Source organism: Melozone crissalis, unplaced genomic scaffold, assembly GCF_028551555.1.
Source record: "Melozone crissalis strain CALT ecotype California unplaced genomic scaffold, PUWL_Pcris_2 ptg000002l_1, whole genome shotgun sequence".
NCBI classification, from domain to species: domain Eukaryota; kingdom Metazoa; phylum Chordata; class Aves; order Passeriformes; family Passerellidae; genus Melozone; species Melozone crissalis.
Window position 1 is genome coordinate 17,407,611 of NW_026535780.1, and position 26,463 is coordinate 17,434,073.

A 26,463-nucleotide genomic window follows, 5' to 3' on the forward strand; every position below is an offset into this window, starting at 1 on the left:
CGGACATTGCGCGGCCGGGCCCCGAGCCACGCCAGGCCCGAGCGGCCGCCGGCCCGGCCGGGGCGGGGGGGCGCGCGCGGGGACTCTGCGCCTGCGCCCCGGGGCGGGGCGTGTCCGGCTGCGCGGGTGTGGCCGCCGCGGGTCGGGGGTCCGGAGGCGCCGCGCTGCAGGTGAGGGTGGGGCCGGCGGTGCCCTGGGGCCGCCGTGTCCCGCGGGGCTAGAGCTCTTGGCCGCTCTGCCCCGTCCAGTGGGACCCGTGCGGGGCTGGGACGGCCGGCCAGGGCTCCGGGCTATCCTCGCCCTTCCTCGCGTGAAGCGTCTCCGCAGCTGCGGCCCCGCTTCCTGCGGGGGGAGCGGAGCGCGCTGCCAGCTGCGGCTGCTGCGGGATCGAGGAATCGCTGCCCCGTCCCCGTCCCGCGGGTGCTGGAACTCGGTGAAGTTAAAGCTGTGGGCCTGAAGGTTTGAGTCCGTAGTGCCGGTCTCTGTGGCGGTGTAAACGCCGCTCTGAAAAGCGCCCTTACCTCTGGGAGAGGAGGGTTTCGAGAGTCAGCATCGTTCCTGAAAACCGCATGCTGTTCTTTCTGAGCTGCTGGTTTGAGTGGGTGGTTGTTTTCTTTCTTCACTGTAGTTGCATAATATATACAAGACAAATCTTAGATAATGTTCATGTTGTCATAACTTATTCTTCCACTAGGGAAAAGTTTTAAAATGTGAAACCTCTTCACTTTTCCTTACGTACTCCTATCTTCAAAGTACATTAGGTATCCTCAAAGTAATATGTATTGCCCTGCCTCCAACACTTATATTTATTTTCCCGGAGGGTTATGTCCCTGAAGGTTCGTGTTAAAGATATTTCTGTCCTGGTGCCAAAAGTTTGTTTAGTAAAAGTAAAAAACAGTCAAACTTAATCACATGATTTTTTTTTTCCCTGCAGCTGGAGCTTTAAATTGTAACTTTATATAGGCATACTCGTAGAGGAAAGATGTTTTGAAGTGCATGCAGAATACCAAAAAGCATTTGAAGGAAAAAAAAGTAGGAGAGATGTTAAAGGAGTCCTTTAACAGAGGTCCTTTTGTTTATCTGTTGTGGTGTTAGGAAGAATACAGTGTTTTTGCAACAAGTATGTTTGTGCTAAATGTCTTAAAATTAAACTATACAGATTCATTGTAGGTGACTGTCAGACTAATTTCAGTTCAGGTAACAAAAGCAAAAAGCTATTTCTGGTAGGCTGAATAACTAAGCTATTATTAAATGTCATCCAGAAATCCAAACTAGCAGAATTGGTACCACAGTGCTCATACAGTCTTCTTTTATGCCAATTTTTTTCTCCAGAATGGAATGCTAAAGGGAAGCCCTAGTGTTAGGGATAATAAAACTAAAATCTCAATTGTACGCATATATGGGATGGAATTTAATTTTTTTTTACCTTAGTTTGATTTAGGAACAATTGCTGTCATTACATGGTTTCCTGAATGAAATACCTTCAGGGACGAAGTTAGGGAGTAGGATACCTTCTATTCCTTCCTGTTTATTTTTCTGTGAAAGTCAGGATGCTCTTCCAACATAAGTAATATATGATCAACTTAGTGTTTGTAGATCTTGGTTCCTGTTAAACCCAAGAATATTACTTCTGTTCATAGATCAGTTGGGCAAAGATTAATACTGGCCCTTCCTAGCGTGACATTTGAAGGTGTGGTATGGCTTGTGCAAGCAAGTAGGCAGGAAGTAGAACTGTGGTGTGTTTTTTTTATAATCTTAAAGGTCTTTTCCATTAACTCTGATTCTATTTGATTTCTTTGGTTTATCTTTAATATTGCTTTAGATGAGATGCTTTTGCTCAGACATTTTGAAAGGGCGTTCTTAAGTGTCTGAAAGATTTATGAATAGAGGAATTTTAGGAGCTTGGTTGCTGGATCCAAGCTTCTGTTTAAGGAATAGTCTTTACTGATTTGAATCGTACTTTGTTCTCTGATTGAAGGAGACTATACCCTTTAGATCCATTTTCCATCTTGTAGATGGATCAAGTGCACTTTCACTCAGTGCTTTATCAAAGGCACAGTTGGGAGGCAGCTGACTTAGTTCAGTTTGCTTCTGGTACTTCCCCTGCCCAGAAGGGTTTTTAAAAAAATCCTCATGGCAAGAGATTAGCATATGTGATGGTTCCAGGAATTAGCATGATTATTGTGTGCCTGTCTTAGGAGCCACTGCCTGTGGATATGCAGAGCATGACTGCTGCCTCCCAGGTGCAGGGAATGCTGAGTGCAAGTGGCTGCTGTGATACAGAGCTGGAGGGCAGCTGACTGGAGAGCGCTTGGTTTCCATACAGGAAGGTTTGAAATACTTCTGGGCTGCAGTAAAGTGCAATTTTGTGATAGTTGATCTGAAAATGTTATTGTTTATACTGAGATGTGCTGGACCACTGTGGAATACTGATTTCGTGGACTTTTCTTTGTCATCCTTTAGCTGTGTAATGATGCACAGATTAGAGCATAAACAACATTGGGGGCTACTGATTTTGATCTACTTACTCTAATCTAATTGAAAAGAAAAATAATTAATGAATACGACAGAACCAGTAATTGGGTCTATGTTCTTAAAATCTCAAAGGGCTCCTCTTGCTGCACTTTTATAATATTTAGCATATATTATTATCTAGTAAAGGCTCTGAGTTACCCTTGACTAATCCTTACAGTGCTGCTGTCATGGACACATAAAACTGTTGGACAGGTTATTTATTTTAAGAGAAACTGTAGTTCCTCAAACCTTTTACTTTGATTGATCTATGGGAATAACAATTCTTGGTTTTAATTTCCTTTCATTTCGCTTTTTAGTGGTACTGTTGCTTGAAGCTTTAGCCTTTTGCTGAGAGGCCTGGAGGCAGAATTCTGTGGTAAGTTACTGTAGCTCATTTTTAAGAACTAATATTTTTGACAGTGAAGAAGCTCAACATCCCTTGAAAAGAACTGTTAAAAGGATTAGTTTAAAGCATGTTTTCACCTGCATCTTGTTTCTACAGTAAAGTACAGCAAGTTTTAGTGATATAAAGGTTTTTCTTTCTTGTGCGTAATGTTAATTATGTAGTCAGTTAGTCAGTGGCTCTACACAGGGAAATGCAATGAAGAACTCACAATTTAAGATAGTATTCACATTGCATAGCTGATGGATGGTTTTACATGAAATAATTGGTATACTCTGATAAAGCATATAAACATATAATCAAGGAACATGTGTTCCTCTGGTTGCTGCTGTATGCTTAAAATAATTGAATTTTGAAGTCGGGAGATCTGTATTTCTTAATCTTCTTGTTCAAGGCACAATATTACCTTTTACAGTTTAGCTCACTTGAAACATCACCTAAATACTTTTGTGTGAGGAAGATGCTGGGAAGAACTAAGTCTTAAAGATGTGCCTAAAGGGAAAACACATGTATGCAGGATTAAAAAAATAAAATATATAAAAAAAGGCCAACAGAAAGATATTTAGAAATAAATATCTTGTTTTGAAGTAATTTTGTGAGCAGGTGTCCTATAAGTCAAATTAATAATTTCTTTGCAGTGGATTTTTTATTTCAAAATAGAATTCTAAACTTGTTTTTTGGCAATGTAACTTACTGATAGATTTTTATATACGGAAAAAACCTGCAAATAGTTGTCTAACTTGTTATACCAGTGTGCTACCAATCCAGTAGAGCATCATAAAGCTTGTATAAATAGGTGATTCATTTCCCATACAGAAAACTATGCTTCCATTCTCATGTATGCATATATCTCAGATTTCTTAAGTATTAGCTTGTGGTTTTGATTGACATAATCCCCACTAAAACGAGTGGTGTGGTCATTAGAGTTTTATCAGCCTGATCTTACTTGTTTAGTTCAGAATGCTCTAATTCCCTCCTTTATACTAAATTGTGAATATGATAATCATGGATTCATTTAGGTTGAAAAACACCTCCAAGATCATCAAGTCCAATGTGTGACCTATCAGTGTCTTGTGAACTAGACTGTAGCACTAAGTGCTACAATGAGATGCTTCTTGAACCTCTCTGAGGGTGGTGACTCCACCACCTCACTGGGCACTCCATTCCAATGCTTATCAACACTTTCCATGGAGAAATTCTGCCTGATGTCCAACCTGAACCTCCCCTGGCACAGCTTGAGGTTATGTTCTCTTATCCTGTCACTTGTTTCTTTGGAGGAGGCAACCCCCACCTGGCCACAGCCTCCTTTCAGAGAGTTGTACAGAGCAATAACATCATCCCTGAGCCTCCTTTTCTCAACACCCTCAGCTCCTTCAGCCATTTGACATGGGACATACTCTTTAGACCCTTCCCCAGCTCTGTTGCCCTTCTCTGACATGCTCCAGCACCTCAATGTCCTTCCTGAACTGAGGGGGCCAGTACTGGATGCAGGATTTGAGGTGTGGCCTCACCAGTTCCGAGTGCAGTGGAGCAGCTGCAGAATTACAGCCCTTGTCCTGCTGGCCACTCTTGTTTTGCTTCAAGCCAGGATACCTTTGGCTTCTTGGCTATCTGGACACACACTGGCTCATGTTCAGCCAGCTGTTGACCAGTATGCCCAAGTCCTTTTCCACTGGGCAGATTTTGAGCCAGTCTTTCCCAAACCTGTGGTGCTTCATGGGGTTATTGTGACCCAAATGCAGGATGCAGCACTTGATGTTAGTGAACCTCATACATATTTCCTGAGCTATCTCTCAGGAAGTGATAGTTGTATCAGTTTTGTAGTAGATAAAGCTTACACTCAAGATTTTGTGCGATTCTTCAAATTCAGAATGACTCAAGCTGCTTCTAGTACTTAGCTTGTCAGCACATCAGCTGGACAATTTTTCCACCTGTATTGCTTGTTAACAAACTGAAAAGAGGAGTCATAATTCAAGTTTGGAGGTAGGATTTTTAGAGAAGCTGTTTTTTGGGGATTTTTTTCAAATGTGGTGATGAAATTAGGTTGTGAAACAGTCTTAGCTTTTGTAACCTCATATGAAATGTCTGTTTCCTGTGAAGCACTCTGTTTCCTTAAAAACTGAATGGTTACCTTGAGATTTTAAAAATATATATTTATGTGCATGTAGCCCAAGATCACTAGCAATTGTGTTGCTGCCAGACTTATCAGCGAGAGGAAGCATCCATTTGTCATAATTTCATTGTCAGCTTCTTGCAGCAGACGTAGCATTTTCTGCCTTTTTCAGTTTGGCACACAGCTGACATAAAATGCTTAGGTGTGTAGCATTGTGGCAAGAAGATTAGCTGATCAGGAATAGACTTCATTTGCAAGTTTCTCATGGCCATTCTGTGTTCATTTGGGCCCTGAGATATCTAAAAATTACAGATTTTTGATCTGATGACATTAGCAGTTCACAGGAGCTAGGAAATGTTCAATGACAGCAATAATTTTCATCAGAACAGGTTTGAGACTTGTGACTAAAGGCAGTGATGCCAAACCCACTTCATTAGTTTTTCTGTCTTTTAGTTGGGTATTTCTGCTTGTCAGACTGGATGCACCTATAATTGGGAACTTGTCATTGTAATGCTCTGCAAGGTTGTCTGGGCAAGCCAATACTGTCCTCTGACATTGCAGCACAGAGAGGATTGCTGCAGTCTAGCAGTTCCCAACTGAGCTGCTAGATAGATCATTCTGATAATAGATCTGTTCCTTTCCAGGTAGAATGCCATGTTTGCAGCTTCTGTTGGAAAAAAGACAATGACTCAGTTGTTTGATGTCTACCACTTATCTTCGTTAGAATCATCACTGGAGTTCAAAGAACATTCTGATCTATAAAACTGCAAGACAAGACAAGTCCTTGACTTAGATTTTTCCTTTGATAGTTACAGCTCAAACAGAAAGACTTGTCATATTCTTAGTTGACCTAATCATGCTCTCAAGCAGCCTAGATGTGGCAGAGGGTCTCTTGTGACTTTACATCACTGCAGTTCAGATGTATGTTATATATAGTAATTTTCAGTCTTTTCTTATTCAGATATACCTTTTAAAGCCTGGCTTCTGCGACTATGAAAGCTATGTCAATAAAATGGATGATGGAGCTATCACCTGCACACATTCTGATGTGCTTTGCCTCCCTTTATAGTATGGAGGGCAAGTTGATAGCTTGAGAAAAGCAAAGGTTTTAATTAAATATGACCAACGTGGAGCACAGCTACTTTAATAACACTAATTCAAGAACTAAATCTCTTCTTATGTGTTATAACTTAGTGGCAGTTGAGGTTTATCCTACCATAGTCTGAACAATATAATCTGTCCATGATAAGTTATTCCAGAATTCCAAATGTTCAAGTAATCTGGTCATGTAGCTAGAATATTTTACATTTAGTTTGCCTACTAGATGTGCTGTAGAATGGTATTTCAAGAGGTAATGCATCCATGGTTTATTTTCACCATCCTGAAAATATGGCAATTTGCCAGATTTTATTACATCAAGTCCTCAAGAAGAGATTGCTTGCTTACCTGGCAGTGGCTGATCCTTGAGAATGGTTATCATCTTTAAAAACCCTGCCATCCACCTCTCAAACCTTGGGAACTTTTCAGCTAACATGGGCTTTTAGAAGTGAAAAGAATTGGGTCGATCTGTGTAATTCTTCCTTTCATGCATTTGGGACGATGAGGATTTGTGCAGCATGAGCAGAACCCTAGCAGGTAGTGCTGTTTGAAAGACTCCTGACTTCACACCTGTGAAGCATGTGTACCCTCTGCAAATTCTGTAAGGTGTGCCATGTGGTAAGAGAAGTATCTCTTATTTACTAAGATTCCCTACTTTAAATACTCCTTTAGGTTAATGAGACATGACTTTTTCTTGCTAGTAAGTATTTTACTAACTTTTAACATTTTTAATGTTACTGAAAATCAGTATAGCTATTTGCAGTAAAATGTACCAGTTTTTATGGAGAAACATTCTTTTTAGTAAAATAGCAAAATTATTTCTGGAAATGTATTCGTATTACAGACCTCTTCAACCTATTATACAACTATATATTCCTAATAGTCTCAAAACTTCTTAGAAAAATGACTTGCATTAATTTTCATCTTGGATTTTTCAAAACTGAAACAGGTTTTGATTGAAGGACTGTCTTGTGATTTGTGAAGTTTTACTCTTTATCTAAAGTTTAAGTGTCCTCCACTTAAACAAATGTATGTTCTTGTTACAAGTTGTCTTTTATCTAATGTGGACACAATTGTTGGATCTCAAATGAGCATTTCCATTTCAGGGAAGGGAATCAGCCTTTTTATTTTTCCCTTCTCTATGCTAAAGGATGCTTTTTGCACAGCACCTCTTTCTTAATCTTCTCTTTTCCTGCATTAAATGCATAGTGGGTGAGTTGGTGACATGGAGGAAGAGAGGAAGTAACAGAATTGATGTGTCCATGTGAAAAGTACTTGAGTTGTACAAGAAGTGTGAGTACACACACAGGCAAAGAAAAAGCTGACCATATTTTTATGTTGACTCAATGCTGTCCATTTACCAGTGATTTTGGAAATATTACCTTGACAAAAGAATTGTGTGCTTTCAAGAACTCTTAATAATGAGGAGTTTCAGACAAGTTGAAGCAAGAAAATTTGGACTGGTTTGAAAATGCATCTCAGTTCAAGTTTAAATTCTGTTGCATTTCATGCAAACCCTTTCTACTTGCTGTTGCAGCATCAGTGGGAGTTAGAGCATCATTTTGTCAGCAGAAATTTGTTTTTCTGAATACTGTCATTAAAGAGTCAGGTACTGGTCTGCACTGGATTCTGTGGGAAAGGCACTGACTGTTAATGAGCTTGGTCTGGCAGCCAGGAAAGCAATAGAGAGTGGAAAATACCAGTATAAAAAGAGAGCTAGGAATAAAGGGACAGACTGCTTTTAAGAGGTGTGCTTTCTAAGCCTAAAAAACATTGGTCTAAAAATTATTTTAGTACTTGGACCTTCACTCTTTCCTCCTCAAGGTCAATGAATTAAACTTGATGAAAGTCAAGGGAACAAAAAGATACTCAAGGAAGAAATGACATTTAGGTTTTGGGAGGTGCATCAGGACTTCTATGAATCTGACACGCTTCTTAAAATATGTGCATGGATGTTTGAGTGTTTCTTTTACAGGTAATTTGTATGTACTTCAGTGTCCTAAAGGTTCATCACTGAGATAGCAAAATGAAGATGAGATATGTGAATTGTGCCCTAGTGGAATAGAAGAAGCCTGAGGAAAATTTCCACAGACCCCCCCAACGTTTTCTTTCTTTTATTTTCAGTTTCTTCTTTGCCTTTTCCATGTTCCTATTCCCATTTTCCTCTAAAAAATCACTCCTTTTCATGAAAAGTCTTATGAATACAGTGAAAGGAATAGAGCTGGGTTGGGTTAAGTACAGTTTGATATTCAAATATGAATGTTTATGTTGCTAGGGAGCTGACCAGATAGAAGCAGATGCCTTTCCTTCTGCCTTGTTCTCTCTGGTGTCTCATGCACTTCTAAGATAAATTAATCCAGAGGGATACTTGGTCTAGACTGTGGATTTACTGGAAAAAAGGCAAACCTGAAACTAAAGAGGCTTGGGAGCTTTCAGGGTAGGCTGCTTGTGGAACGATTTGGAAGTTTTAGTCTCTGAGTCAAGGACAATTGTACTGTAGAGGTTTACTTCCCTAAGAGTTGATGGAAATTATCAACTCTATCCTTGAAGTGTATCATTATGGAGATTTTTATATATATGTATATCTATAGAAAATAATCTGGTGCTCAGACCTTCTTGGGCTTGCAAATGCATGTTATGCCAATGTGGGATTCATAACTGATAATCAAGTTTTTCTGTAGGTTTGTAATATGTATTGGTCTTAGTGAACATTGTCCAGTGGACAGTGATGGAGGTACTCAAAGAGCAAATGTAAAAATGCTTTCAGCTATTCCTTTTTTTTTTAATGGATCTTCACAAAGAACAGTTCCCCCAATTTCTCTGTTTTTACTTGACTTCAAAGTGTTTATTATTAAAATTTCTAGTTGTTTTATTTTAGATTTACTAGAGCAAGATAACCTGTTACCTGCTTAAATGACTTTTCTAACTCTGCCATGCTTATGGTTTCAGCACTTTGTTACAAAGATTTGGTAGAGGAGTATATAATACAATGTGTTTTCCCTATTAATGGAATTAATAATAATATCTCTAAGATACTGGCATTCATGTGGGCTTTTAAATTTCATTTAAAGCTTCTGAAGTTTTATTGTCAGCAGTTCAAACCACTGTGCCTTCTTTGAGGTATATCCCATTTTTCATTTGGTTCCTTGGACAGTCTTAGAAACCTGATCTTGTTTTTTATGAGCAGATTTTGAAATTAATTTTTATACTGGTATGAAAAAAAACAAAAGTGTGGCAGTAATAATGATATAATAATGTTGGTACATTATAAATTTTAAAATTGGCATTTGTAACCTCAAATTATCACTTTTGACAAGTTAACACTTCTTGTGATCAGTAAGAGAGTTAATGCATTGTGACAATCCTATTGTTTGCTTTTTAGTCCATTTTAATGGTGGGTTCTGTTGCTGCTTTCTAGTGTAACAAATGGCGGCGCAGTGTGTGACAAAGGTGGAGCTGACTATTTCCTGCACCAATCTCTTGGATAAAGATGTTGGTTCCAAGTCAGACCCTCTGTGTGTGCTTCTCCAGAACACAAGTGGTCAGCAGTGGTATGAGGTACGTCCTGATGCTTCTCACAAATCTGCTTGCAGGACCTTTTAAAACACTACAGCATATGGTTTCATTAAAATATTTTAATTTTGTACCAGCACTTTTGAGTACTTTTTATTAGATGGTAACTCTAATAGTCTAGTAGGTTTGGATTTTTCCCTTAACTAAAAACCAAGCTATGTCAAACCACAACAAATAGTTACATGGGCAGCACATGAATAATCGTTTGCTGTTAAATACTTAAACTGTCTGTTTTTTAGCACTGTTCCCCAGCCATATGCGGACCAACACAAGAAGCTTTCTAAGAGATTTAATGTGCTTTTATAAATACAGTATTCCAAAACTGGGATCTCATCCTGGATGTGACAATACAAGATTTTATGTTGGTCTTTCCTGTGCAGGAATAGGTCCCACCTTAGAGGGAGTGATGAAAAATAGGTCAAGTATCCCTAACTTAGAGCAGTGAATTTTGAAATATAATGTATATATATAATATAATATTTTGTAATATAACTTATATTTAATGAAAGGTTTATAGGAAGATACTCCTTTGTACTTTAAGAACTTTTGAATATATTTAATAATACCATATTTGATCTTCTTGCTTGTTCAGTTTATTAAATACTGGATAAAGTTGTATCTTTCTAATTTCAGGTTGATCGCACAGAAAGAGTTAAGAATTCCTTGAACCCAAAGTTTTCCAAGAAATTCTTAATTGATTATTATTTTGAGCTTGTTCAGAAACTTAAGTTTGGAATATATGACATTGATAACAAAACTTATGATCTGAGTGATGATGACTTCTTAGGAGAATTAGAATGTACGCTGGGACAGGTAAGCATGCAGATGATTTCCCTTAGAATTAAGTTACTGAAAATCATTAGCCACTTTTACCCTGAGTTTATCACTATGTTCTTGTGTAGTTGGAGTACTCTTAAGTTGAATAGGATGCTCTTCATTTGACTTTTCAAGTCTCAGTTCAGTGTATATGCATTTTATTTGCAAAAGGTCTTGAGATGATGCCCTGAAATGTGCTCTAGGTGACTGTTGGATTGCTAGCTAAAAGTAAGTGGGCTTTCAATGAGCACAAAGTTGTAGTAATTGCTATTTATTTACTCTAATACACAAATTCCTATTTTTATGCTCCCAAAAAGGAGAATCAGTGTAGAACAACGTATGAGTGCTCACAAAGACCATGTTATCCTTGTAATCTGCCTTCCACTCGATGCAAGCAATGATCCTAGTTCTGCCAGCTGTAGATTTACTTCTATTTCCCACTCATATTCTGCTATTGATGCTATGACAATTGGGCAGCTTCTTTTAAACTTGTTCTTTTGAATAGATCCTTCAAAGGCACTTCTCAGAAGAGTTGTCTTGGGATTTTTCTTCCCCTGTATCTTAAGCATTTATCCTTATAATGCACTTAAAATAAAGAGGCATTGTGAACTGAAATTCAATGTCAATTAAAAATTAATAGTTCATTCTTAAGATAAAGAAGGAGTAGACACACTTCTGAGGAAGCATTGCCTGAATAGGGTAAAATAAAATCAGCTGGAAACTGTGCAGGGGAAGGCTGATTATTTTTTTGAGTGACAGGCATTGTGTTTATAAATTTATTTCCTGCATCCATTTATGAAATATGCCTTGCATGCATTTTAAAGGTATGTATGGAGAACCTAAAGAACAATTTGACATTGGAACCTAAGGTATTATCTTTGTCCATTAATGTGTGTCATGTTACTAGAAAACATTTTAATTCTTACTACTCCTGAAGCTCTGCATATGTTCATCTGCATGTGTGTTTTAAAATTTTGAAGTGAATAAAGTATAACCTATTTATTTATAGAAGATTATGGTAAGTAAATGTGATGCTGTCATCTTTACAAAGAGGAAAATTACTAAAATGAAAATACCTCACTAACTAATTTAATTCCTTTGAAAATCTATTAAATTGTTTTAATAATGTGTGATACTCAATTTTTGTCTTGGCAGGTAGTTTCTAGCAGGACTCTGACAAAACCATTAGTACTTAAAAATGGCAAACCTGCTGGAAGAGGAAGCATTACGGTAAGAGAGTTAAGAAATAAATGTCTTCAGAGCTCATCCTTAATTGTTTCTGGGTTTTATTTTTAGTTAGTGGCTTGAATACATTGAGTCTATTCTATAATGCTGTAAAGCATAGTTTTTTCCTCCACTAATCTATCTTTGCCATCAAATAGCAGTCCGCCTTCTGAATTATAAGTCCCATTGCAAACATCATGAGGGCATCCAATGGGCTTCTGGTTGGGGCATATCTTTGTCAGTGCCATCATTTATGCCAAATAGATGGAATCAAATCCCAGTGTCAAATCAAATTGTTCCTCTCCTTCCCCCCCCATTTTTTAATGCTTCACTTGTGAGAAAACACGGGGGCCTTTTTAATGGGCATGTCATAGGAATTCTGTGAATATGAGTAAACTGAAATATTTTGTTTGCCTACCTAGATTACAGCTGAAGAAGTAAAGGATAACAGGGTGGTTGTATTGGAATTAGAAGCAAGGAAACTGGACAATAAGGTATTTAAGTGATTGCTGTTTCTCTGATAAAGTAGTAAATCAGAGTCTTGTCAAAGCAGGAAACATTTGAGTATTCTTTCTCTTTTTTGCTTATAAAGTAAAATCTATTAAGATTTTACTTATACTAAAAAAGAAATTGAAGTAAGATTCCTGCAGAGTAACTTCATTGACTGTTTTGAAATGAATTGTAATGTATTTCTAAGTAAGATAAATGCATTTCAGGGGTAGTCTGTGAGCAACATGTAATGTTGTTTAAATGTAAATCTTTACATTTATTCATAAATAAAAGGGAGTTTTCTATATCCATTAGTTTCAATGGATATGTAAATGGTTGCCCATTACCTCTCTGAAATAAATAGTGAAGAGTGTATTTGGTGTGTATGAATTTATGTTTACTATAGAGCTGGCTATTGAGAGACTTTAAAAAATAAAATTAGAAAAATAATAGAAAAATGTTTCTATTTTTACCTTTTGATTTCATTTTTTTTTAACTCCTTAGTTTCCTAAGTCTATCCACTGTAGTACTTATGGGTATAAGTATTTTGCTTGAGCTGTCAGGTGTTTGATGTGTGGACATTCACCACTTTCTTTTCCTCTTTCACAGGGGGTAATATAATCAGATTTGCATTTCATCATCTAAAGCTTTTGTTCCTCGAATTTACTTTTTGTTAATCTAAGTGTGTGTTAACTGGAATTTAATGATATTCACTCTAAAGGCTGTTCTGAAATAATTGCATGTTATTTAAATACAGGATTTTTTTGGAAAGTCAGATCCTTATCTGGAATTCCACAAGCAGACTGGAGATGGAAACTGGGTGATGGTTCACAGAACAGAGGTAGGATATTTTCAGTTAACAACAAAGAGGTTAAGGTTATTTAATTTCCAGTGTGTCACAGCACTAGATATAAAATGCCTTACAAAAAGAATTGACTATCCTAGATTTGATGTGCAGACTAGTTAGAAATTGCATCATCTCTTCCATTGACTTTTCTGGGAAATCTACCTTATTCTCTTTATGCTGATTTCGATATATGCCATTCTGTTTGGGAAGAAAACATTTTTTTTTTCCCCTCCAACTTTCAGCAATCTAGGAGAAAAGAAATATTTTGAAAAAGAACTGCATACTCAGAGACATTTACTTAGTTCTACCAAGTGCTGGGGTAGGACTTGGGCATTCCTGACTGTGCTGTTCTTAGGAAAGTGTCACCTGGCTGTACCCTTTACTAGTGAAAGTAATGGTGCTAAATGCTTGCATAGCAAGGGCAAGCCAAGGAGAATGCAGAGTGAGGGGAAACGTGCTTGAGCAGCAGCAGCCTTTCACCCAGGAGGAGGGGTAGGGGTCCTGTGACAGCAACTGACAGGCTGAGAGCACTTTCAGAATGTCTCACTGCAGTGGCAGCTCAGGGGCCCATTACACCCATAGGAAGTGGTGACTGTATTCATTTTGAAGTATGGATGTTGAAGAACTATAAATCCTTTTTGTCAGACTTACAGATTCTCTATGAGGTGATTCTTCTGCTTAAGGTGCATCTTTTCTATTATGATTTCAGTCATCAACTTTAGGAATAAATCCAGAATTTGTTGTTTCACCCTAGAAATATCTTGTGGATTAGTTCTTTATGTTACTGGTTATAAAAACCCTTTTTTTTTCTAGCTGCTGTTTTTATTGGTTTTATTTTCAAGAGAGATTTTTCACAACACTCCTACAGTGTTGAAAGTATTACTATTGTAAGGTGTTATTAATTAAGTAGCACATATTATGTGTACTTTCTTGTGCTTTTGTTACATCATTATTTGGTGTATTGGATATATTTACAGATAAAGACAAATTTTGGAGATCTTTCAGTATTATTTGTAAATAACACTTTAGTGTTTAACTTGAGAGGCCTTTTATCCTCATGCACTGTTCTTACTTTACTACACCATGAATTTCTTGAGGGCATATTTCCATAAATGAAATTTCAGAATAAATAAAAAATGAGAGCGAGTTGTAATCTCTGAAGCACTGATGTATTCAGAAATTGCAATGTAATATTTTTACACACATTTTTAGTAATGCATGGCGTTATATGTGTATGTATATATGTGTGCTTATTAAAAGAAAGCAACTAGTATCTTATTTCTGTAATGACAAATTTAACTTTTTACAGTGCAGTAGCTGAGGGATATAAGTAGGTGATAGTGAAGTCTAGCAAAAAATGGAGCTGAAAGAGAAATCTCTTTTTGAGCATGCATGTTAAGAGTAGCTTGATTTCTATCCTGTGTATTGGGATTTGGAGTGCATTGACAGCAGCATTAGTCAGTTGTTGTTTGCACACAAAAATCACGGCATGAAGGTGTGACCCGTTATGATTGCTACTTTCCACCCCTGTGAACAATGGTGTTCTGCCTTTTTTTTTCCCAACAGGTTATTAAAAACAACCTGAATCCTGTTTGGAGGCCCTTTAAAATCTCTCTCAATTCTCTGTGTTACAGTGACATGGATAAGTCAATCAAGGTAACATATATTAAATGTGTGTATAAATTAATGCATTAAAAGTTAAAATATGTAACAAGGGGAAGATGTGTTATTCTAGTTACTGCAGGTTTTTTGTTTCAAATTTAATTGAAAATATTAGATTTCTTATTTGAAAGACACAGATACATTTTTTAGGGGAAAAAAGGAAAACACTGCACATTTGTGATGTATTGTGTGGTAGAAGCTGGTCTTTGAAAGTCTGGGAAAGCAGCTGAACACAAGTGTCTTTGAAACGTCCAATGCAGCTTCTTATTTTTATTGTACAGTTCTAACGTTATCTTTAACACCACCAGTATTAGCTACTGTGCAGTGAAAGAAGCATGTTGAAGGCTAGAGTATGCTTTGTTCTATGTGATGGATCTTATAATACATTGTTATTGGTGCAACAATTTTTAATATACTGCCTGATAAAATAAATTACACTTAATATACTAGCTAACAGATGCGGGTCAGCTACAACTTGTGAATACCAGTTTTAGCAACTTTTTCTCTTCATATAAAACTGAATTTTCTGTCAGAAAGTTAATCAAACCTGTGAAGTAGTAGTTCTACCAGGGTTTTAATGTTTTCTATTTTCCAATTTTATCTAGAATAAATTGTGTTTAACTAGTGAATATTTTTCTTCAGGAATTACCTTTAGGGGTGGAACTGAAGCTAAACAGCCAATCAAAATGCCATTTATAAGCTATTATGATCATGTTAGAAACCAGGTATTTTAGCATTTGAAAAAGAAATCTGAAAATCCAAATGCAGCAAACTTCTATATTTGATGTTCTTCCTCTGGGAAGGGAAACTTAGAGCATGATTTGCATGTAATGGGTATTAGTCATATGGCTTGAGGCAGTCCTGGAAAATCCTTAACAGCCACGGGGATCTGGGTGTTACCAGCACCTGAATGGATTTAAATGCATATTTATAGAGGAGTTACTAATGAACAACTTTACAAGCCCAGAACCTTCTTCCCTTGCTGCTTCTATGTTTTTTCCATCTCATTCCTTTCTGCTCCTCTTGTCCCCAAAACAGCCGTGATAGCTCTTACATCTCCATATACTATAAATATATTTCTCCTTTTCAGTAACAGCCATACTAAAGCTATAGACCATTGATCTAAATGTATCTGTGAAGAGTTACTCTCAGCTCTGTCATCTGTTTTTTGAAATCTTACCTGGGAAGTGCAGGTTTATATCCAGAGGAAATAGACTTGTCTTGGAATAGTTACAGACTTGCAGACAGGCAGTTTGATTATGCCTTAACTTAGAAATGCAGGATCTATCACTTCAAGCATTAAAATGTAGTCAGGATTGTATTATGGAATGTTTTTGAAAGATTAAACAATGCCTTTAACACTTTTATATGCATACAGTTGCATGTGTAATGGGCTGTTTGGCATAGTAAGTAAAACCAGCAATTTTTCTATGAGTGGCTTTTCACCTCTTTAAAGGCTTAGTTTGTGTATGCCCAGCAGTGCACAAACCAAGTTGATCCTTTATCTTCTGGATTCATGGTTATCTTCCATGTGAGTGTGTTTGCAGTCAGTGAAGTTTTTCTGTGTCTCAAATGTGAGTCTTTCATCTGGAACATGCATGCCTAATTCTGCTCGGAAAAATATGTTCAATCACATTGTTCCCTACTGCTATTGCATGTCCAGGAGGGCATATATGGAAGGAAAGGAAATGTTTCTCTCTTGTCTGGAATAAATATTAAAAATCGGCTTAAATGGGTCAAACATATCAAGCAAGACAAATTTTTATGCCTTTGAAATAAAAAGGAGATACATTTACTAACGGTGCTAGCAGGTATCAGAACTGTTGGGTCAGGAAATATGTTACATTTTAAATTTCAGCTACTGAAGCACTTTGCTGAGTATTTGATTGGCATAATTTATGGCATTCAGAAGAATTTACATAGCATTTGCCATGAACATTAATTAGCCTGTTGGTTCTTTGGCTGCTTGTATAATTAAAGGTGCTGTTCAGTGCATGTGCATGCATTTTTTTATTTATTAGTGAATTCAAAATGCTGTAGTAGTGCAGACTGCAAGATAGAGGTATGCTCTGTGCAGTAGAACTCCCAATCTACACATCATATTTTGTACTTCAGTATTCCTGTTTGTTGTCAGAAATTTAATTTCTTTTAGAAGCTCAAGTGTGTTGAAGTTGTTTGTTTTGCTTTTTTATTTCTATCTGAAATGCTCAAGTAATCAGTTAAATTGATTCTTGAATGTAAGTTACAATATTTTTAGTCTTGAAAGATGGACATGCAAATAGCTGTTCAGTTTAAGCCGTACATACTCTGAACATTTTTCTCGAAGTTTGCATTTTGATTCCAAGTAATGCAGAATACCTACTTGACTCTTGATTTATTATTGTTTCTATTTATCATCATCATTATTAAGTTATTTTAGTATGTTTTTATGTGGCTTGATTAAGTTAGCTCTCATGTCTGTGTTGCTGAACTGAAATAAAATATCAGAAGTGGATGAAATTCACATAAGCTTTTATAGATAAATAACCAGCTTTTTATGTAGAAAGGCACATTGATCACATTTTCAAAGAGAAAAAAACAAACTGTTTTTCACTTCTGCCTTCTTTGGCAGTTTGGGCTGTTAGAAGAGTGCATTGATTAAATAATAAAGCTTATCATTCAACTCTCACTGTAAGAAAAGAGATTTTTAGTTCACATTCAGATCCATGAAGTGTAGATCAAAGTTTAACAGATCCACTGTTTAAGTTTTCTAATCTTAAAAAATAAAAATTCATATATTGTTTCTAGCTTCAGGGCTGAACCTTCATATGTTTATGAATTCTGTGTTATTTTGAAGATTAATGAAGTAACATAAAAGTGTTACTAAAACTCTTGTGATGGCTTACATAACTGATTTACTAAATTTTTAGCTGGATGCTCAGATTCATGATGAATGTAAAAAACCCTGTGTTGTTTTCCTACTCTTCCCAACACCCCATCTCTCTCAAAACATAGTTCTTCAATATAATTGATGTTACTTGCTCATGTAAGACCTGACACTACTTAGTATTCCCATCTCTCCTTCACTTGAGTAGAAGATTAGATTCAAGACTGAGTGTATTGGCATCTACCCAATTTTAATGTTTTTTAAGTGCAACCTTATGCAGTTCTAAAACTTCAATGCAAGAAAAACTCTGTGATATAAAAGATACAGGGATTGGGATGTTCAGGTTTGCCATTTCAGTGTTCATTGCTTTTGTAGGGCCATTTCTGTTACTAACACTAAGTAATGCTGCATTTTAGGTTGAGTGCTATGACTATGATGGTGATGGGTCTCATGATCTCATAGGAAGTTTTCAAACAACGATGTCAAAACTGAAGGAAGCATCTCGGTCATCACCTGTAAGTGTTACACAGTCTAAGGTGCCTGGGTGTTCTTGATAAGCTGTTCCATTCATATTGCAGCAAAACCTGGGTCACCTGGCCATGGGTGACCTCCAAGTTGGGCTAGGTCATGCCTTGACATTGCTATTGTAGTTGAGGCTAAAACAGCATTTGCATTGTTCATCCATTTTCCTAGGATTAGTGTTGTGGTTACAGTTTATTATTATGTATCTAAATGTCCCACCATCAGCACAAAAAAAATTCACTAATCATAAAAATACAGAAATAAAAAAACTTGGATTGTCAAAAGAGAGAATGCAGCACAAATTTAACTACAGCTAAAAGACCGAAGCTGGTAGTATTTTTTCAAATATTATTTAATCCTTTATTTTAAAATGTGGCACTTATTAACTATTATGTACACTTCAGTGAATATGAGAAAATTCAGTATTTACAACGGTGCACAAAAATGCAGCTATGTTACATTAGATGGCTTTTCTTCTAAAGTGATACTACCCTTCCTGATTTTATGAACTATAATAGTTTCCAAACCTTTTAATAGGCAGAGTTGGCAGGGTCGAAGACAAAATTTGGCATAGCAAATATAACATAAAAGTATTTGTTTTATGGATATGTGTGATATCAAGATGTTTTACCACATTTTCCTTTAGACCTGTAAAAACTCCAGAACTATTTCTGCATGAAAAATACTGGGATCTATGAACAAGAGTGCATGCTTGTACTTTCCTAATATTTTGAGTGTTGTATTTATACTAAATAAGAAAAATAATAGTCATTGCAGCCACAGCTTCTGGAAACACTGATGCTTTGTTTGAATTGCTATATCTTGAGCAAAAAGAAAGTTGTTAGCAGAATCCTCAGAGGGAGAATGGTACAGAATTTCTTTCTTTGTTTGAAATACATTTGTCAAAACAAATGTGTTTGTAGACTTTTGGATAAGAGAGGATTTCTATCTTGAGAATGTTTTTTTCTTGCCGATATTGGGCATTCTGGGTTTAATTTTGCTGGATTATGAAATGAACTTCATTTTTAATATAAGCCCAAAGTATGAATCCTGAAATAAAAGATGATTAAAATTGTTACATAAAAGATATGATAATATTTTTGTTGCATTTGTTTGCATTCATGCAGGTTGAATTTGAGTGCATCAATGAAAAGAAAAGACAGAAGAAAAAGAACTATAAAAACTCTGGCATTGTGAGCGTTAAACATTGTGAGGTCAGTAAAACACTGGTTTTAAGTGTTAAGGCATAACAACTCTTATTTAGTACATCTTCATCCTCAAACTGTAAGAAACTTTAAAATGTCTAAAAGTTCCACACACAGTAAATATTTAAGGGACTCTGATTCATACAAAATGACAAATTGAGAGCTGAATTCCATACCTGTCCTCCCTTGTCCCTTCACTTTATCTTGAAGAGAAAGGTGGCTTACCAATTTAAGTAATTTCTGAACCACTGCATTTCCCAACTCGCTGTTTTATGGCAAAGTAAAAAACTCTGTCATAATGTGTTATTTTATAAAGGAAAGTTGTTTTGGAGCTGCTTTAGTGTATGTCTGTAGATTTGTTAAAGGCCTGATTCTGATGCTGTCATGCAGCCATGCTGACTGTATGGTAGCATGTGTTGCAAATATCTTGGTTACAGTGAGTGGGTGGGATAGCTCTAGGGCAAAACTAATGCTTTTAATGGGTAAAACCAACATATTTGGAACCTTAGAAGTTGCTACAATAATATTAGCTGGGTTTTCTCCCATTGAAAAAACTAAAATTTCTTTCTTCTATTTTTAGATTATTGTAGAGTGCACATTCCTTGATTACATCATGGGTGGGTGTCAGCTGAATTTCACCGTAAGTTAAATCGTTTATATGAATACTTTTTGAGTTTTGGAGCAAATTGAAGTATAGAATTGATTGGCTGTGTACTTTATTTTAGATTATTGTATTTTTTTCCTTGTCAACTTCATTTTTGTTCCATAGCATGGAGCTGGATGCTATTTTGCCAGAGTGCTTCTAGTCTGTTGAGAAAAAAATAGTCTTTACTCTTGGCAAATGGTTCTGAACCTCTGGTTATGTTCATTAGGAACTAGCTAAGTTGTGTGGATGGAGACCAGTGAGAAATTTACTGTTCTTTGAAAGCAGCACACAGAGGTCATCATATGGGTTAGAACCCTTAAGTTATGTAATTTGTGAACCAAATTCATCACAACTAACAGTATGATATCTTCGCCTTATTAACGTGCTTCATCACCAAAGCAAAAAAGATCTGTTGAAGTCAGGGAGGCTTCTGTGGAGCCTGACTAGTTGTACTTCTGAGAAGAAAGGTGTGTGTGTATCAAGATACAGAATGAAATTAATTTACCAGATTTTGAAGAGCTGCTGTGAGTAGTAACTGAAAGTAAACACAGTGAAAACCTGACAGCGTGCCCAGAAAAGCTGCAGATGCTCCATCTCTGAAGGTGTTCAGGGCCAAGTTGGATGGAGCTTTCAGCAACCTGGTCATGTGAAAGCTGTCTTTGCCCATGGCAGGGAGGTTAGAACTAGATGATCTTTAAGGCCTCTTCCAAGCGAAACCATTCTGTGATTCAGATGAAAGCAATTTTGGCCCTTCTGGAGAGTTGCAGAGCTTTTGAGGGTTTTGTTATGACATTGTTTAAAGAGTGTTAATATTCCAAGAAACCTGCATCCAAGTACTGTGCCTGTTACAATTGTAGATGTCGTGTTTACTACTCTTTCGTGGTTTTCACTTTGGCTTTGCCAGAGATAAGAAGCATAATTTAACCTTTAAGAGCAATGAGATGTGAATGCTACATTTGGCAGGTGGGGATAGATTTTACAGGCTCCAATGGAGACCCTCGCTCTCCGGACTCTCTGCATTACCTCAGCCCTAATGGAGTTAACGAATACCTAACAGCCATTTGGTCTGTCGGGATGGTCGTTCAGGATTATGATACGTGAGTGTTAGATTTTTATTTGGATCATGTTTTTAGATGGGTATATGCACTTATGGTAGCTTTTTAAACTAGTGTTGAATATGCCTGCAGATATACTGGAATGCAACTTGTGAGCTAAGTTATAGAACTAAAATACCATCATATAATTGCAAGTATAAGCTTGTGTCTACTGCAGACCAGCAGGGCTTTTCATAATGGATGAAAAGAGCAGCATGGATTTGAATATATGCTTGCATTCTTGCCAGTTCAGTATTTAAGACTACTTTGGGTCCCAGAAGCAATTACAGTGAGGAACTTCTGTTTAATTTTGCCTCTTAAATAACATTTTTAATGATGAAAAGCAGCACTGATAACTACACTTACTAAACTATGGCAGCTTTTAATGGGAGACACTGACTTTGTTTTCTTTAAAATTGCCTCTTTAGAGATAAGATGTTTCCAGCCTTTGGATTTGGTGCACAAATTCCTCCCTCCTTTCAGGTAATGGAATGTGTAAATTCACTACCTAAGACAGCTGAAAGCACTTACTTCAGAAGGAGATTGTATATGCAGTCCTGACTATGTTTTCTGTGTCTTCACAGGTATCTCATGAGTTCCCAATAAATTTTAATCCTTCAAACCCATTCTGTAATGGTAAGTCTGAGAAAGTAACATCAGACCTAGAGAATAAAATACCTATGTTGACAGCATCAAGACACTTGAAAAGTGAACTGAAGCTTGTTGTTGTAATTAATTAATTCGTTTCGTCCTGTAGCATAGCAGGAATAATTTTATAACCAATTTCTTACTTGGGTGAAATTGTATTGCATCTGTCTTCTGTAATGATTTGTTAAAGAAGTGGTTTAAACAGACAGGACACAGGGCACATAAAGTGTCTTGACAGCACAGTTCTCTTGTGCTGTCAAGACACTTTATGCTACTTACCTGCTGGTGTGGAGTTGTCTGCTTTGAGTGTGGTGCTGCTAATGCCTGCTCAGTGTGGCCTCTCTGATCAGACTACCAACCACCACAAGCTGCCAGGTGAAGAGAATTGCTGAAGTTGTTTCACACCCTTGAGCATAGATTATTTGGCCTGTCTGTTCACACAAGGCAAATTGTGTTACGTATGTGCCTTAAGCATTGGTCAAAGGGAAAGCTTCCATCGCTCATGGCTTTTTTTTTCCCACCATGGTTAGTTTTAAATCTTTGCAAAATCACCTCAAGTAGCTGATTTATACAGCTTTAGAAAAATCAGGTGCTTCAAAATACCCTAAATCTAATATTAAATAACATGAAAGATCTGTTTCTGTTCTCTAGGGATCCAAGGCATTGTTGATGCATATCGAGCCTGTCTTCCTCAAGTGAAGTTATATGGACCAACAAATTTTTCTCCAATTATAAATCATGTGGCAAGATTTGCTGCTGCAGCTACTCAGCAGCAAACAGCATCTGTAAGTTCTTTATGGTACTCTGTGTTTCTCTACTTTTTTATTGTCCTTCTTGTTTATAAATACTTTTTTTCTCTTTTAAATTTGTGAGTGTATTCATTTGACAGTTGGCCTTTACCTTGTGAATAAATGCTTGTTACACTTAAAACAAGAGAAAAACTAGTTGTTTTTTGCAGATTGTACATAACAGTCCTCTTAACCAATTAACTAAATAAACTCTTCAGATTTGAAATAGAAACTGAAAAGTACACAACACCTTTATGGTATCTTCTGTTGAAAGCTCTTGCAGTGCTATACAGTTGCTAAAATCTAATTTAGGCCTTTATATCTAAGACAGTGATTTAACCTCAGCTAAGAAAAAAATTCAACTAGCCCTTGTTTCACATTAGATAGCTGGGAGAGAGGATTAACTAAGGTAGTGAAGAAGTAGATGGTATAGCTCCTGACACAGGTACCAACACAGATAATTACCTGTACTATAAAGGTTTAGGTGCTGTATGGGCTGTGCCCTCCTTCATATTAACATTTCATACATGAGTTGTTGACCATATTAAAAATAGAAATTCTGAAGACCAAGTCTTGAGTATTCAGTCATGTTGATAATGCATGGAAGTTCACAAAATCCTACATCACGGATGACAACAAATACTTGTGTATTTGATGTCATGTGAAATCAGGAAATAAAATTAGCTATTTTAAATGTAAATTTATCTGTAGAAACCAATTTGAAGAGGAGCTATGGATTTTCATATGCCATGAGGCTGCTAAGGTTTTTACCTTGGTAGTCCTTCACTAGTAGCTGTAAAAAAAATAAAAATATGTATGTATAAATATATGTATATGTATGCATGTCTATATCTCAGGAAAGGAGCAAACCTCTTGTTGGTTTTTTTTTTTTGGGTTTTTTTAACTTTTATGTAGTATGCCTAGCAAGAGATTTGTTTTTCCTGCCTGAAAGAATGTATTGAAGACAATTTGCTACCTTGACATTTAATACATATCGTAGTCATTTGGGCTTGGCTTTTGATTCTGATGCTGGTTTTTTTCCCAGTATGGAGGAAGTATGAGAAGAGAGAAATAAATCCAGTGTGATGTGCTATCCTGCTACAGTTGCTTATAGCTTTCTGTGGTCATAACTGCTTTATAGATGTTCTTGCTGACGTGGGGGAGCAGACTAGCAGAAAGCAGGGAAAAAATGTGATACCTAAACAGACAAGATAAGGGAAGAACAGTTATTTGAAGGCAGATAAAGGCAGATGGGAAGGAAAGTAGTGAAGAGCGACTTCCAGGAATAATGGGGGGAGTCTTTGGGGACTTGAATTTATGCTATTCAGTAATCATATGAAATGAAGTGAGGGAACACTGGAAATTCAAAAAGTGTTTGCTAATTTCCAGACTTGGTACTTCTAGCTCATATTTGGTGCTCCAGAACAGAAGCAAGGATGCCAGCTTTTAGAAGCCCCGACAGAATAGTGGAAGCAACTCAGGTGGTAGTTAATTAAGTTACTGATGTACTACAAAGGTACCTTGATAATTAACTTCATGAAGCAGCTAGAAAACATAATTAGATGAATTTGGAAATGGCTGTGTGTTTCAACACTGAAAGGTGTGATTTAGCACTTTCTGGATACAATAAATGAAGTAAAGGGTAGTGTTTCATAAAGGTATTGATAGACCAGAAAAGAAAAAAATACAAGTTTCAAAGGTGTTGCCTTTCCAAAACCTCAGTAAACTGCCTTCTGTCCCAGAACAAATAATGGCAAAATAGGTAAACTGTTGGTTTGTCTGGAGATTGTGGAGGAAAGAACTGTGATACCACTGGAGTTTTGGATGATGGCTGCTTATTGACACCTTTTTTTAAAAGGTTATGTTGTCCTTACAAGTTTTTTCAGACTGTGCAGATGAAGCCTGACCACAAATTAGATGTTTGATTGTAAAATTCAGTGAGCACACTAAACATGCCAAAGTGACAACAGTGTGTAGTTTGTGGGTTTGTATGTGTATCTGTATGTAGGTTTTTCTAAGTGTACATGGCTAAATGTTTGCTGTTTCTTTGTCATAACACAGTGTTTATTGGTTTGACAGCAATACTTTATACTTCTGATCATAACGGATGGTGTGATAACAGACCTTGACCAAACTCGAACTGCCATAGTTAATGCCTCCAAGTTGCCCATGTCCATTATCATTGTTGGTGTGGGAGGAGCAGACTTTGATGCCATGGAGTTTCTCGATGGTGACGATGGAGTTCTTAGGTCCTCGTCAGGAGAACCAGCTGTCAGAGACATTGTCCAATTTGTGCCATTCAGGAAGTTCCAAAATGTAAGTAATCTTACTGATACGCTTAATAAATATTGTAGAAGCATGCTGGGCTTGCTAGGATGTCCTGCATCTAATCCTAAGCTTTTGTGTGGTGTATCCAATATGTACTCTTAAGACAAGTCTTTATCAAATACAAAAAAACCCCCTAAATCCCTCAGTTTCTAGTTCCAGCACTGCATTCCTGGCTAGTTTCTGCACCTGAATGACCCTTGTAAACTCCCTCAGACTTGATTAAGTGAATGGATAATTTTTTTATTTGTGAGGAAAAACTTACTATTACTTTTTTCTTATGGTAATTTTTATTTTTATTGTGGATGCCCATTTATGAATGTGAATTAGTCTCACAATTTAGTGCAGTATTAAAATTCAAGGTTAAGTTATAATCAGGGAGGTCAAAATCAGTAGAAACTCTCTGTGACCGTGGTAGTAGTGGTAGTTTTCATTTTTATAAAAGTAAATACCAAAAAAAAGGTGGTGAAAGAATGAAGTTCTGGTATTCTTTAATTTCTGTAAAATCCAAGAATGTATGTGTAGGCCAATGGAAGTCAAATTTTAAACGTCATAATGTTGAAAATAGTTGACTTAAGTAAAAACCACCAAAATTTCCTCAGGATGGGCAAATAATATCAATATTTTTATTTCCATCCTAATATATATTCTAATTTTTTTTCATGTCTTAGTATTAACTTGTTAATAATACCCCTTACAACTTCTTATTTTGCTTTTATATTTTTACTTTTAATAGAAATTCTTAGTTTAATCTGAGTAACTCAGGCAAACTGAAATGAGAAAGCAAAATCAATACAGAATATGCTTATCAAGTAATGCACTTGGATGTAGATTAACTAGGGTCATTGCTCAGTATATTATATATTCAAATGCTTTCAGTTTCTAGAGAAAGATTTTTTTTTTTTCTTATGGATATTTAGTCTTACAGTAAAAACAGTATCTACAGAAGAGCTGCTCCATAGAAATACTCATAGCTGCTCATCCATAGTTGTTGTGGATGAGACTTGATGCAAAAGATTGCAGATGATTTAGACAAATCCCTGAAGGGTCATCTTAAGCAGATAGTGGAAGTATGTTTGCATGGTTGAAGTCTGATATCTGCACTGCATATTTCATGTGACAAAAGGTGTCTTCAGACATGGCAGCCCTTTACTCAGATCCTGTTACTTCAGATGGCACAAGACAGCCATCTGATTCATGGTAACAGGAGTGAGAAGGTAAGAGGGAAGCTTCCATCTGTCTGTCATACAAGGGCACTGTGTAAATCCTCTGTAAAATGTCAGACTTTAAATTGGCCTCCTAGAGGAGGTGCTTATTACTTGCCTTAGAATCTTCATTAGCAGTTGGTGGAAACTGAAGCTTGGTGTTCTTTTTTTATAAGTCTCCCAAAGAAGCTCTGGCTCAGTGTGTCCTGGCAGAAGTCCCTCAGCAAGTGGTGAACTACTTCAGCACCTACAAACTTCAACCTCCTAAGAATCCTGCTGCAAAATGAATGGGCTGAGCAGAGGAAAGACTTTGTGCTTGCTTTACTTGCTGTGTCTACAGACTTTGGTTCTCAATATACTTCTGTATATGTGTACTCATGCCTCTGTATCATAATGCCAGATGTTAGCTTTTGCCTACAAATCAC

General features: G+C 36.8%; 1 protein-coding gene across 2 annotated transcripts; it reads left to right on the forward strand.

The window, feature by feature from the left end:
• The first annotated feature begins 117 nt into the window (after window positions 1-117).
• Window positions 118-26,463, forward strand: CPNE3 (copine 3). 2 transcript variants are annotated; one of them, XM_054282156.1, is made up of 17 exons: window positions 118-170; window positions 2,832-2,890; window positions 9,547-9,686; window positions 10,335-10,514; window positions 11,673-11,747; window positions 12,164-12,235; window positions 12,988-13,071; window positions 14,644-14,733; window positions 18,022-18,120; window positions 19,255-19,341; window positions 19,913-19,972; window positions 20,942-21,075; window positions 21,501-21,555; window positions 21,657-21,708; window positions 22,372-22,505; window positions 24,588-24,824; window positions 26,215-26,463. In XM_054282156.1, the coding sequence occupies exons 3-17, from the start codon at window positions 9,555-9,557 to the stop codon at window positions 26,323-26,325; spliced, it is 1,602 nt and encodes a 533-aa protein (XP_054138131.1). In that variant the 5' UTR covers window positions 118-170; window positions 2,832-2,890; window positions 9,547-9,554; the 3' UTR covers window positions 26,326-26,463. The 2 variants fall into 2 exon arrangements, with proteins under 2 accessions (XP_054138131.1, XP_054138042.1); XM_054282067.1 differs by lacking the exon at window positions 118-170 and having other exon boundaries at window positions 552-2,890.

What these genes read in the sequence shown, in the direction of transcription:
- CPNE3 (XM_054282156.1), top strand. Translation starts at nt 9,555, where the DNA reads ATGGCGGCGCAGTGTGTGACAAAGGTGGAGCTGACTATTTCCTGCACC. An exon ending in CAAGGAAACTGGACAATAAG is followed by an intron (nt 12,236 to 12,987) that starts GTATTTAAGTGA and finishes ATTTAAATACAG; the next exon opens with GATTTTTTTGGAAAGTCAGA. An exon ending in TGAGCGTTAAACATTGTGAG is followed by an intron (nt 19,342 to 19,912) that starts GTCAGTAAAACA and finishes TTCTATTTTTAG; the next exon opens with ATTATTGTAGAGTGCACATT.